The following is a 12860-nucleotide window of genomic DNA, read 5'->3' on the forward strand; positions in this document are numbered from 1 at the left end:
TATGTCATTTCATTAAATGAGTGAACAACTGTATTTTTCTGAATGTAACATTCAGTATTACCAAAAATGATGAAAATGACATACTTTGCAGTCTAAAGTCAGAGCAGCATGTTCAATTCAGATCTGACAACACAACGGTTGTGTCTTACACATCCAAACAGAGCAGAACCACTTGTTTTATCCAGTATTGTAGTGCATTGCAGCGTACTGCTGTGACAGACTCCACCCAACTGCAGAGGCGTAGATTAGGGATTGGTTCGGCAGTTACACTTTGATGAACACTAGCAAACCTCTTCTTTTCCATAGCAGACCAGAACACTCCAATGGGAATAGATCCTTTGGTTCATGTCTGACCCGATGTGCTTCTCTATGCCTTTTCCCCATTTGAAAATACCAGTCCCACTTCTAGAGAAGGTCTGCAGACAGTGCCCCTTCCTGACCCCTGTGGCTCCACAGTAGCCAGCAAAGGGATTGTATGCAATGTAAACTTTAGAATGAATCTGTGATTTAACTGATATATGTAGTAAATATAATATTTATTGCTTCGTAATATGAAATAGGTCAATTCTATCATGTTCAGTTAAAATATACCAAGAGCAATTCATCCATTGGTCTAGATAAAAATTACTTTAAAGAATCCACACTAACTTCATTTCAGCAGCACTCTAATGCTTGGTTTTTGTTTAGTCATATTGGGTATTTTAAGTTGTTTTCTTACCATCTGAATTTTGGCGTGAGGTGCTGCCCCGGACTCTGCTCCAAGTCTTGGTGACCTTGCCTGGGTTGGCTTCAGCCCCTTCTTCAGCCCCGGGGGAGAGAGCTTTCCCTTTGACCACAGGGGCTTTGGAAGGACTGGGAAACACTTTGTCCTTCAGGCTGGCTTTCCGACTATTTACAGCAAGTAACAAAAGATAAATAGTTATTGAATGTGAATCATTTATTGTTTAAGATAATTCCCAAAATCAAGTCAGTGCTTCATTTTTATTTATCATGACTTTACTTGTAAATCATTTTTTCAGAGTTTAGCACTTTTGACAATTTTCCTTACCTCAGAAGAAAAGAAAAAGGCCAATCTCCTACAGTAGAACGAGCCATGTCCACATAAGAGCATAGTGGAGCATTCAGTGGGTCAGGCAAGCAGCAGGAAGCTACAAGCGGGCATGCATGGGAAGCAAAGTGGCACTGTGCGCCTCAAAAGGGAGAGCTGTGGTCTCACTCTATGCAAAACAAAACAAAAAAGTGTACATGAATCATGCAAAAAAAAAAATAATAAATCACCCTGATAGTAAATGCTCCGTCAGATACTCTGGAACTATTAGAAACTCAACAGTAAGCAGCTTGTCTGCTGAACGGAGTTTAACGAGAGCTGATCTGGCAAAAAAAAAAAAAAAAAGGCAGCAAGCAAATTAACTGCATAACGACATAACTAAACAAAACCATAAATCAACATGGGCAGGGAACCTTAACGGTTGTGTATCTGCATCTTCTCTGAGGAAAAAAAAAAGCATAAAAGGTTGAGGAAGAGTAGCTTTTCTTTTTATGTACAAATCGCTGACAGAACCTTCACAAACATGTGGCCCAATCTTGAAATAAAACATGTATGAACTTGTCTTTGACCCTTATTTGTTTAGCTTTGTGTTAAAGAAAAAAAAAATTAAGTAAACAAGGTGGGGAATAGTAAAATAAATAAAAAACAAAAACACAAGAACTTGCAAGTGCAGCTTATTAGTATCTGTGCAGCAACTATACCTAAGAGTTCTTGGGCAGCACCCACAAAGTCTGTCTTTGTGTGCATTTTCACTACTGGAATGGTGGGCAGTAGAGGAGACATAAAAAGATACAATACAGCAGTGGAAACAGTAACAAAAACATGATTTTGTGCAATAATATGATGCCAGTAACACTTTATCATAACTGGAGTACAGTATATGTTGTCTTTTGCTAAAATAATTTGATGCAAACTTTTAAGTGCAAATACACAACAATTTGTTACCTTTCCGACCAAAAAAACTGATTTGATAAAGTGTTTCTACATCATCCATTATTTAACATGTTCTCTTTTCCAAAACAGTCAGGTGAAACTCAAGCATAGCTCTTAAAGTGTTCCAAAGAAACTCTGCTGAGGCGATGCTGAAAGATAGGGGGGTGGGCGGGGTCAAAGAACAGCTTCTTTGTGTGCTTTGGGTGGCCAGGTGTCCCTCTTTATTGGAGACTGCATAACAGTTTCAAACCTTATCGCGTAACATTCAACATCTTCTATTTTTTTTAATCCGACGCTGCAGAGCAGATGCACAGAGCGAGGGGATTTATAAGTTGAGTAAATGAAAGACACTGGTTGGTAGCAAGTAGTTACTTAGTAACATTTACTGGAGCACCTTTTTAGATAAAATATACTTTCAGGACTAATTTTGCTGCAGCTACTTGTACGTTACGTATAATACACAGTACACAACCTTCAATTGTGTAATATTATTAGATAATATTCCTACTAGAGTGAAATTTTTGGCTATGTACCATATGTGAGTAAACTCATTTAATAAAAACTGCCATTTTATGGTAGCCTGGGTGCCATTCCGAACTTAGTCCCGCCCACAACGTTTAGGACTGACTACGTCAGGCTAATTTTATGGCTTAAAATGCACCAGAGAGAAACACGCATGCCTTCAGTTTATGTTAAAAGGAGACTGTTTGTTTGTGGTAAAAATTTGCGTAGCTTTAAAGTTTGCCGTAGAAAACTTGACTGAACTAAACAAAGGTAAATGTGGTAAATGTTTACAGGATAGTTAAAGCTGCTATTGCTGGAAATGAGGATCCATCACCAAATCTGACCCCATAGATAAAGAATAGGAGGTCAGCAAATGTCCTGAAGAGGTGAAAGTAGACGATCAATGGTCCGGGCAGTATTTAAATGTTTTAAGTTTGGTTTGTAGGAAAAAATATTTTGGTAAAAGTGTGTACAAAAAAAAGTTTCTTACAATTTAAATATCTTTTTTAAAATACCAGAAATTATAAACAAATTTTGTATTTGTATCTGTTTTATTACATGAGTTTTCAATATTATTCAGATGCTATGATTAGTTATTCAATGCTTGAGTAGCTTTTTTACTGAATACTTTTTTTTACTATTTCCTGTGTAATTTCATAGTTGCCTACTTTTCACTTCTACTGTACTTACTCATTCTAACATATGTTGAAGTAACTCTGCTCTTTCTTCAGTGCTCTACCCACGTCCATTTAAAGTGGAAAAATTGCAAATCTTCCCTTAAATAAACAAAGCAGTAAGGTGTGAAAACACACAAACTAAGTAGTGATACTACAAAATAAAAAAGTATTTTGATAAGTCCAAGTTTGCTATATTTTCACATGTAGTTAGTGATTATCGTTCTTGCAAATAGCTTGTAAATGTAGAACCAAGGAATCTATTTAGATACCAACTTTTCACAAGTTATGGATGTTACATCACTTACAATCCACTTTGGAAATACTGGATTTAACCATCATGCTTTGTGGCCAAATAGACAAATTCTTTTTTTTCTCCAAGCATTCCTTACGTCCTATAAAAGACTGCCCCCCTGAGTAGAGAGCCATATTGCCTGTATCAAAAGCTATTCTAGTCAGGCATATTGTACAGTATTTTAAATTATTTTTCTTCTAAGCCTAAAATGGGTGACCCTTACTTGCAATAGTCTTTTACAATTACGCTACCTAAGCTTTTTGGGGGAATCCCCTTGTTATAAAAAGTCAACATGTTTTGATTTAAACAGCTGAAGTACTTCTGTGTTGTCATTTATCTGTACAAAAACAATTATAGAGCAATAACAGCTTAATAGCAAACTGTGCATCATGCTGTGATGCAGTGGGAATTATATGGGTCTCAAACTTTCAGCCTGAATCACACATCCAACATAAACATAGTTACACCGACAGTTAGTTGGGATCTGGTCACCCTGTGGATATCAGGTGAAGATGAACGTTGGGAGAGGAAGCAGAGTGAGCTGATCTTTGAGCAAGAGAGCAAATGGAGCAAGACCATTCTTGAAGGAGGCACTTATTGCTCGGCCACAATCGTATCCAACACGGCAAACAAACACATCTGCACTAGCACGTATGTGTACTTTGCACACACTCCCCCAAGAAGAGTGCCTAAGCAGCATCTAAGAGCAAAATTGAAGTGAAGCCAAAGGAAGGTGAGAGAGGAGAATGAAAAAGAGATCATTTCACAGACCTGGGTGAGGTTTCAGCCTGAGAGTCTTTCCTGTAAGAAGAAAAGGCACAGACTTATAAAAGCTGTTTGTTTACAAGAATTAACATCAATCAGAGACACTAGAGTAGAACAATTTAAAGCACTACAAACAGATAAAACAACTTAAATGTATAACATAACTGTGCAATAATCTCATACTGTACAGCACAACATGTGGATTGGTGGCATGTTGACAGACAAACATGCCAGCAGGGGGCACTAATTCACTTAATAGTAAAGTGTGATTGTGCCCAAAAATATGCTCAAATCAAATAACATTTTTCCACCTCTAAAGCATGATAATGGTAGCTTCATGATTTGAGAATGTTTTGCTGCAGCTGCATTTTATAGATGGATAGGAGTTATTTCTCCGTCTTAGTTTCTCTAAAGTCTTAATATATATTAAATATTATATTCTTAAAAGTGTGAAATAAATACACTTCAAAAGTGATCTAAGGATAAGTAAATATTTCTTAAAAGAAGTGTATTTTCCCCAAATACCACCAGCTAAATAGAATGATCTGCCAATGAAATTAGTGTTTTTGCCCTTTAAATAACATTAATCTTATCTGACCAAAGCTAACGGTCCCAGTAAAGGTTAGCAGACTCCATGTTTACATTATTGCAGGCGGACCATAAATGGCTCTTTTTCCTCACACATACCTACATATACCAGTAACTGATTACCATGTAAGTGGTCTCTAACTGTAGCCATGTTTCCATTCAACTGAAATGCGAATTTTAGTCAAACTTTTAAAAGTTTTGGGGAAAAAATGAAATATGAATTTGTGGTGTTTCCATTTGGTTTAAAGGGAATTAACAATGCACTGCAAAGCGTAAGGTTGTCATACAACACCATCCATAATACAGCATCACCAATGCCTGTAAAAAACAGGAAGTAGAGGCTGCAATCTACCACTGACTATAGGTCAGTAAATCAAGGAAGGTTTTAATGAATATGTTGCTGTCAGGCAAGTTGCTTTTAAGTTAAAATGTCAACTAGTAAAGGCGAAGTTTGTTCCAGCCATGTTTAGGAACAGGAATATCTGGGAAGATCCAAACTGCAAAAATGGCTGATCAGTTGTTTGAGCATTGATCCTTTTCGAAATAGCCAAAAAAAAACAAAAAAAAAAACGCTCAAGTGTAAAATCTTTTTTGCAAATAGTTTTTTTTTTTTTTTTGCCATTTCCATCAAGCCTTTCTTCAAAATACATATTAAAAGAATCTGATGGAAACCAACCTCATGACCTGCTGATGTTGAGGTATATCTCTGTGCTGTACTCTTTAAAGGTGGTTATTGAAGAGTTTCTTTCCTCTGTAAGGCCACAGCCATGATATTCATGTGGAAAATTGGTGGAACAGGGAAAGTTAACCCTGCTGCTGGGATTTGCTATAAAGCCATGACACCCCCACATCTTTTCCTCTTTTCCCCATGGATACAGTGCAGAGCCGCATTGGGCAGGCTCTCACCTTAATGTCTGTCCCTGCAAACTGAGCGATTGTAAGTTCTTCAAAATATGTCAATGTAAAGTCTGACCTGCAGCCTGCTTCCCAGAACCAGATAGTTGCAAAAATAAAAAATAAAAGAAAGAAAAACAATCTATCTGCACCTTTTCTCTTTCTAGTAATCATCGGACCTAATTCACAACAAATTCCTCATCATTCCTCAAAATGGAGATCAACAGCTATATAATTTGGGTTTTTGATGATTTCTGATTAATGTTTAACTGGGAAGCTAATAATGACCACATGCTAGCAGGACCACAAGCTAGAATGTTTTGAACAGTTGTATATGATTATAAAAAAGTTTATTTAAAAGAAAAGTCCGGTCATATTCAGAATTCAAACATCTGAAAGTACTTTAAATACGAAATTATTACAAAAACTGTTCAATAAATGATAAGTGTTTTTAATCAAGAGTAATTTAGTTTGAACCGAGCCCCTTCTGCTGGAGGTTTCTTCCTGTTAAAAGGGAGTTTTTCCTCTCCACTTTCGCTACAAGCATGCTTAGTGTGAGGGATTGCATTTGAGTCAATGAGTCGATGCAATCAAATGGTTTTCCTTAGATAGAAAACTTTGAATCAATTTGACTGGATGATCCGGTGAACTGTAAAGTGCCTTGAGATGACATGTGTTGTGAATTGGTACTATATACCGGTAGATAAATTGAATATAATTAACTGGAGGCATCCATGTTTGTTAGAGAGCACTACTGCCACCTACCGGTTTGTGACTCACAGTGTGGTATCGGCTGTTGAGCAAGTCCCAATGCTATATCTGGTGTTTGTCACAACGCGCTATTATCCAAGTCATCTTGAAAACATTCTTCTTCTAAATGTTGGCTACATATTATGTATTTTTTCTCTGGCCAGAAGTTCGATGGCAAATCCTCCCTCTTCAAGTTGGCAATCCAACGACAAATCTGTCCGTGGTGGATCATGAATCGGAAAGGTGAAATTTCAATGGTGAAGTCCCCTGGAAATCTTCAATAATTGTTGTTGACGCAGATGTATCTAATAGTTGCCATTGATTTTGTGTGTAAAGCGGTGAGAATGGCACTAGGCTTACTGCACCATGACATCACTGCTGGAAGATGGCAGGAGTGAGGTGTTAGTATATTTGGGCAAAAATGGCTCCTAGACTCAGTGATCACGTCTAAAATTATTATTTTTAATTTTTGTTACTGATTAAAGCTAAATTGATGAAATCACCAGGAATGTATAAGTTATAGGAATAAATAATGATCCATTGATCAGTCCTTGCTGACTGGACTTTTCCTTTAAATAAGGGTTTAAACACTAATATGACATAGCTAAACCTAGCTAAGCAAAGCTAAACCATGTACAATAAAGGTTGCTACATGTTTTCATTCCCTTAGAAAAATCACATCAGGTTGATAATTAATTATTTTTAATAATTGTTTTCTGATTTGGCAAATCATTCAATGCAATACCATTTAACTAAATAACATTTTATATATTTTTTGAATCTGCAGTGTGAATTGGTTTTTACATTGCAATTTCTCTAAATTACTTTATTAATTATAGTTTATTTGACCTCATTGCAACCTCTTGAAAACAATCTTTGTTTTTCAAACTTAAAATCCAATCTGAACTACTATATCATCGCATCATTGTGATCCATTTTCCTTTGCCTTTTTTCTTCTGTGTAGACCATTTAGATTTAGCTAAGTTTCATCAGCCAAGTTAAGAATTATGAACTGTGTGAGTGTAATGTTTTTTTGTCAATAACTTATTTTATTTGAATTAAGGTTGTGAATTTATCCCAAATGTGTGGATAGTTAACTATTTGACCATGTTTGGAGCTACACACATGACACTCTATTTGAATAAATATATGAATAACAAAAAGTTACAGCTCCTCTCTTTCCAGCGTATATGGAAGCACGGTCATTTTAAACCACCAACCAGTTTGTTTTTTCATAGTTTTAGTAGTTTTAAATGTTTTTATTACTGAGAATATAAATACGAACATTCAGTCTTTTATCTGAGAAGCTTTTTTCTTAAAGCTATTTACAGTACTGACTTTTGAAAATCAAATGACTTGAGTGTGATTTAATGTAGGCTGACACAGTCATGGCATTCTCATTAATATTTAATAAGTTGTCATATGTTGCTGCAGCCTTGAAGATATTCCAGTCAAAGCATCCAAAACAGTCTTGGAGTGTCGCCATGGCGCCCTCAGACCACACTCAGACCTTATATCTCCAAGCTCATAATAATTGTAAAACTATGTGTTTAATCTAGATGGATTGTTGCACCCCAGATTGTCCAATTGAGGTGAAATAAATATTTATAAACATTAAACCGAAGCCAAGAGTAACGAGTAACGGTTGTTTTAAAAATGTAAGAAATAGAAAGTACAGATATTTGTGTGAAAATGTAATGAGTAGAAGTCAGAAGCAGGAAGAAGAATAAGTAATGGAGTAAAGTATAGATACCTAAAAAGCGTACGTAGGTACAGTAACGAAGTATTTGTACTTCGTTACTTAAAAGGTCTGCCGAACGGTAAGTTAACTCAGTTCGCTATAAAGTCCACTGTATAGTCCCTGCTCTATATACTGTAGTGATAAAGGGATTTAGGGGCTAGGGCGGTTGTTCGGAAACAGTGGAGAGGGTCCTTTAAAAAAAAATTGGAAAAATCCTCCACTATACCTTTAATTGGATGTATATTTTTTCTAAACTGTTTATGCAATGGTATTGTGTTCATCTTAATGTGTTCGAGGACTAAAAGTGTGTTTTTAATGTATTGTGATCAGTACAGAATACATAGAGAATTTTTCCCCTTATCATAATGTGATCCCAATTCTGAAAAATAACTTAAATGTGCTTAATGAGAGTATGGTTTCACAAGAAGGTAAGAAAAAACTCTGAAATCTTTAACAAAGTTTTATTTCATCCTCTCTAACTACACATCTAATTCAGGTCGTATTAGTCATGATATGCGGGTTAGGGTTGAGCGTTAAGAGAAAAAAGGGAAATCATTTGTTATTTAGATTAATAGATTCTCATTCATATTACCTGATTTGTTTTGAAAAGGCTTCGTTTTCTGTTTGTTAATTCACAACAAGTGAGTTACCGAGGGTTAAAGGGGACCTATACTGCCTACTTTTAAACAAATTAGGACAGGTCTATACAAAACATGTTAGACCTGGTGGTGGTGCAGGGGTAAAGCATTTAACCCTTGTAAAAAGGCCTTAGTCCTTCATGTGACTGTCATCGGTTTGAGTCCCAACCTGTTGACCTTTACTGCATGTCTTTCTTTAGCTTCCATTTCCTGTTTGCCTCCTTAGATTTATAAATAAAACCTACAAGTACCTAAAAACTGCTAAAACAAGATGTTAATGAAATTCTTTGGATCAAATGCTTTTAGGATAATAAGAGTTCTCCTCTGTTTTTCCTATTTTAAACTCAATCTAGAATAAGCAGTTTTATCTCTAACACTTTTATTCAACTGAGCCAAAGCATACCTGGGCGCGGTTCCCCCCGAAAAAAAGATATTTTCTTCTCTATAGTTTAACAGCAATCCTTCGTACTGAGCTTTATTAACTTTTTGCAGGTATTTGAGCCATCATTTTGCTTTAAATTGCTAAATACAGATGCTGATTTAAGAACTATTCACATCAGCCTGGCCTCATCTCCTCAGCATCTGCTCTGTTGCTGATTTGGTCATGAACCTACCTGAATGATTTTCCTTTCAGATTCCTCAGCAGGTCCAGTTGATTCAGAGGAGGAATGATTCTGTGAAAAGAGAGGTACAGCAGCATTGTGTCATCCTGTATTTCTTTGGCATTTAGCCATCACTTTTTCACCTCAAATTTTAACTTGAGGTAAAAGGAACACAGACCATTTCCAATAAGTCGGTAGTTAAGCCTTGAAAGTCATAAATCTGCCGTAGAAAAGTTAAGCTAAAAGGCTTATATGCTGAGTCACAAGGCTGTATGTCAAATTAATTTCTCAAAGTGGCTGCATCAACAGTTGTCTGTTCAACAGATCGCTGTGCCACAGACAGTTGCACAAAACATTTCAGAAAGTGAACAGACAGCTTGTGGGTCTGAATGCAACTTTCCTTCCAATATGGTAGCAGAATGTCATAAAGTAGAAACAATATTTCAAGATAAAGGATTTAAGGGAGCTGTGTTTTTAAGTTATCACGTACCTGTACATTGGAACAGCTACAGTCTGCTCGTAAAAATCCCAAGTGCACAGCAGATCTGTACGGGAAAGGTTGGTGGCATAAAACCTCCATGCAGCCTGAAGGAAAAGTTTTTCCATTAGTTTTCAACCAAGAGGGAAAAAACAAACTTTATATGCATACAATTGTGATGCATCATGAGTTTTATCTTTGACAGATACCTGGATTAGACCCGCTGCAGGGTTACGTCTCTTCTCAAAATGTTTCTGCCTGTGCTGCTCCTGAACTTTGAGGGCGAAGCCTGAGCCAAGAATCCCCTAATCAGAAAAAGATGAAGTCCATGTTTAATCCGTAAAAGAGAGAAAATTACACACTGAAATTATCAGATACAACAGTATAAGACAAAAAAAAGAAGTGAGATTGACATTGGAGTGACATTACTTTCAGCAATTGAAACAACAACCTTAACTGGTAGCAGTAGTTAAAATGATCCAGATGCCAGAGGATACTCCAAGTTTGTTTCTCCTTATATAGTCTTTAGGTTTAGAATATTATTTTAATCTCACAGAAACAGAGAAGGTCTTTTCTTTTATCCTCTGTCTGCATATTCCCCACATAACAAACATGCTTGCCATCGGGGTGCAACGCTGCTGCAAATTGCTGCTGCCTTTGAGACTCACAAAATAAATCCACTCAGTGCCCTAAAACTCTTCATGGCAAAAGCACACGCAAAGTCCTCATTCAAATAGGGTGGTCAGCAGCACTTTGAAACATGTTATCAATTTTGCATTAACTAATTGGATTATCCGGAACATGCTAACCACTAATTGCACATGCATTTTATTTGTTTGCACAAGCAATTTAGCTTTGTTTATTTAGGATCTTAGTAGATCAGGCCCATGGAGTAGGAATAAATTATCTAGTTATTCCTTTAGAATATCAGCATTAACAGGCACTCAGCAGTCATCTCAATCAGTGCTATAAATGTGCTATTAAGCAAATAGCACTGGTTTTAAAACATTCCCAAGAAACCCACATACTTACAGCAGGAAGCGCAAAGAAAGCCACACCTATCATGCTAAATGCAGCTCCAAGCAAACGTCCATTCCAGGTTTTGGGAACTTTATCACCATAGCCAATGGTGGTGAGAGTGATCTGGTGAAAAAAGTATGAATAAACAATAGAAACATGAACATATCAGCTTCATATTGAGGTTACGTGATGCAGAGTTTTGTTTTTCATTAATGAAAGTTTAAACAATTAAAAGACATTCTTTTTTAAAAAGTCAGCACAAGTGTTTTTTTTTTCCAAAGCCTTACCAGTCCCCACCAAAGAGCATCAGCATAGGTCTCAAACTCGTCATTTGTCTCCTTTTCCACAGAATAGACCAAGAAAGAGGCCAGGATGAGGCACAGAAAACCAATATACCAAGCTGTGATGAGCTCCTGCAGGGAGAAACAATGGAGTAAGCATAAGGGAATTTAAAGTAATAAAGTAGCATCAAGGAAAGGCAGCCAGGCTATGTCCGTTTACTGGGAAAAACAACCAATCCATAATAACATTGGACACAATGATGTGAGCCCAACGCCCTGACTGGTGCTTCATAAATGTCTTTATTTCCCTTGACTTCACATTCAGGAGACTCTCTGGCTCAAATTGCTACATCTATACAAACACACAGACAGCAATGCAATTTCCACAACCTATTAGAGCAGGCAAACTAGCCAGTTTGAAATCATATTAATTGATTGCTATTTCCTCTCAATGGCAGAATGTTGTGTGTTGGAATGGACACAAATGAATGCAGTGGATTTTACTTAGATACTACGGTTTCAAACCGCACATTAGGATGTTAACACTCAGGCTTTTTGGCACTTAATCAAATGGAAAGACTCCACATTTAGAATGCTTTGAAACTAGTAAATGACAATCAACATGATGGGGTTTGGTGATGCCTTTAAATTAGAAAATACAGTAAGAGGAGGATAACAATTTCAAAAAGTCCTATGGGCCAGAATTTCAGAAGGTTTGTGGGTCTTATAACAATGTGTTTGTACGTGCAGAGTAGATCTACAAAGATGGTGCACAGTGTGATCCTATTCTAATGACCAAACTGACCAAATCTACAGGTGGAGAATATGCAAATGTACATTTAACAAAATAAAAGTAATTCTTCAAATCTGAGACACAACTGTGGCCACAGTTTTAGCATATTTTTTTTTGGTACATCTGAAAGTCAGGTACAAACTGACACAAAAATATCTGCAACCTTTGTTATCATTGAGGAATTGGTACAAAGATGTGGGATGGAGAAATATTCTCTGTGCATGTAAACATATTTGGACCATTAGAAACAAATGTAGTGCAATATTAATATAGAAAAAATGTCTGCAGGTTGGCCATCAAAAGAAAAAGACAACTTTCTCATGTTTTTTAATATATATACATCTTTTTATTCTATATAGCAATAGCTATTTCCAATATTTTATCTCTAGTTTAGTTCAAAACACTTAGAGATAGGCTACTTATGTAAAGTGCTCTATTAACTCCAACTACATGGCTTTGAACCTTTTCTTCTTTTTTTCGGCCCCTCTTAAACTGCCTGGGGAACAAGGGAATTTTGTAAAATGGAAAAAGCAAGGAGTTACTGCATTATCCCTACTGGATAATGTTGGGTCAACAGGACTTTCAAATAAATATAGTCAGTTCTGTCATTTTATGAAGAAAAAAATGTCTTAAGAGAATGTCTCAACAATTACACAAATGTTTATCAAGGTTTCTAAATCAAAAATACTTAGGAAAAATATTTGGAGATCTTTCTTGGACTCTAGGTGAATTAAACAGTTATGTTAAAGGTACAGTGTGTAACTTTTAGCGACATCTAGCGGTCAGACTGCAGACTGCAGCAACATGAACATCTCCCCCCCACCGCTTCTCCCCCCCAACAGTACGGCGAGCGTTA

The 12860-nt window shown here is 36.5% G+C and overlaps 1 protein-coding gene across 1 annotated transcript in view; it reads right to left on the bottom strand.

The window, feature by feature from the left end:
- The window catches only part of LOC107100706 (potassium voltage-gated channel subfamily KQT member 2-like), a 48106-nt gene that overhangs the window by 13043 nt on the left and 22203 nt on the right, over positions 1–12860 (bottom strand). Inside the window, exons 5-12 of the mRNA XM_015399295.1 lie at positions 11218–11343; positions 10943–11053; positions 10120–10215; positions 9923–10017; positions 9445–9504; positions 4226–4255; positions 1750–1803; positions 719–888 (exon numbers count right to left, since the gene is read on the bottom strand). Coding sequence (XP_015254781.1) covers positions 719–888; positions 1750–1803; positions 4226–4255; positions 9445–9504; positions 9923–10017; positions 10120–10215; positions 10943–11053; positions 11218–11343 — 742 coding nt within the window. The remainder of the gene's footprint in view (positions 1–718; positions 889–1749; positions 1804–4225; positions 4256–9444; positions 9505–9922; positions 10018–10119; positions 10216–10942; positions 11054–11217; positions 11344–12860) is intronic.

The sequence above is a fragment of the Cyprinodon variegatus genome, unplaced genomic scaffold (genome assembly GCF_000732505.1).
Source record: "Cyprinodon variegatus isolate N-32 unplaced genomic scaffold, C_variegatus-1.0 Scaffold1002, whole genome shotgun sequence".
Lineage (NCBI taxonomy): Eukaryota > Metazoa > Chordata > Actinopteri > Cyprinodontiformes > Cyprinodontidae > Cyprinodon > Cyprinodon variegatus.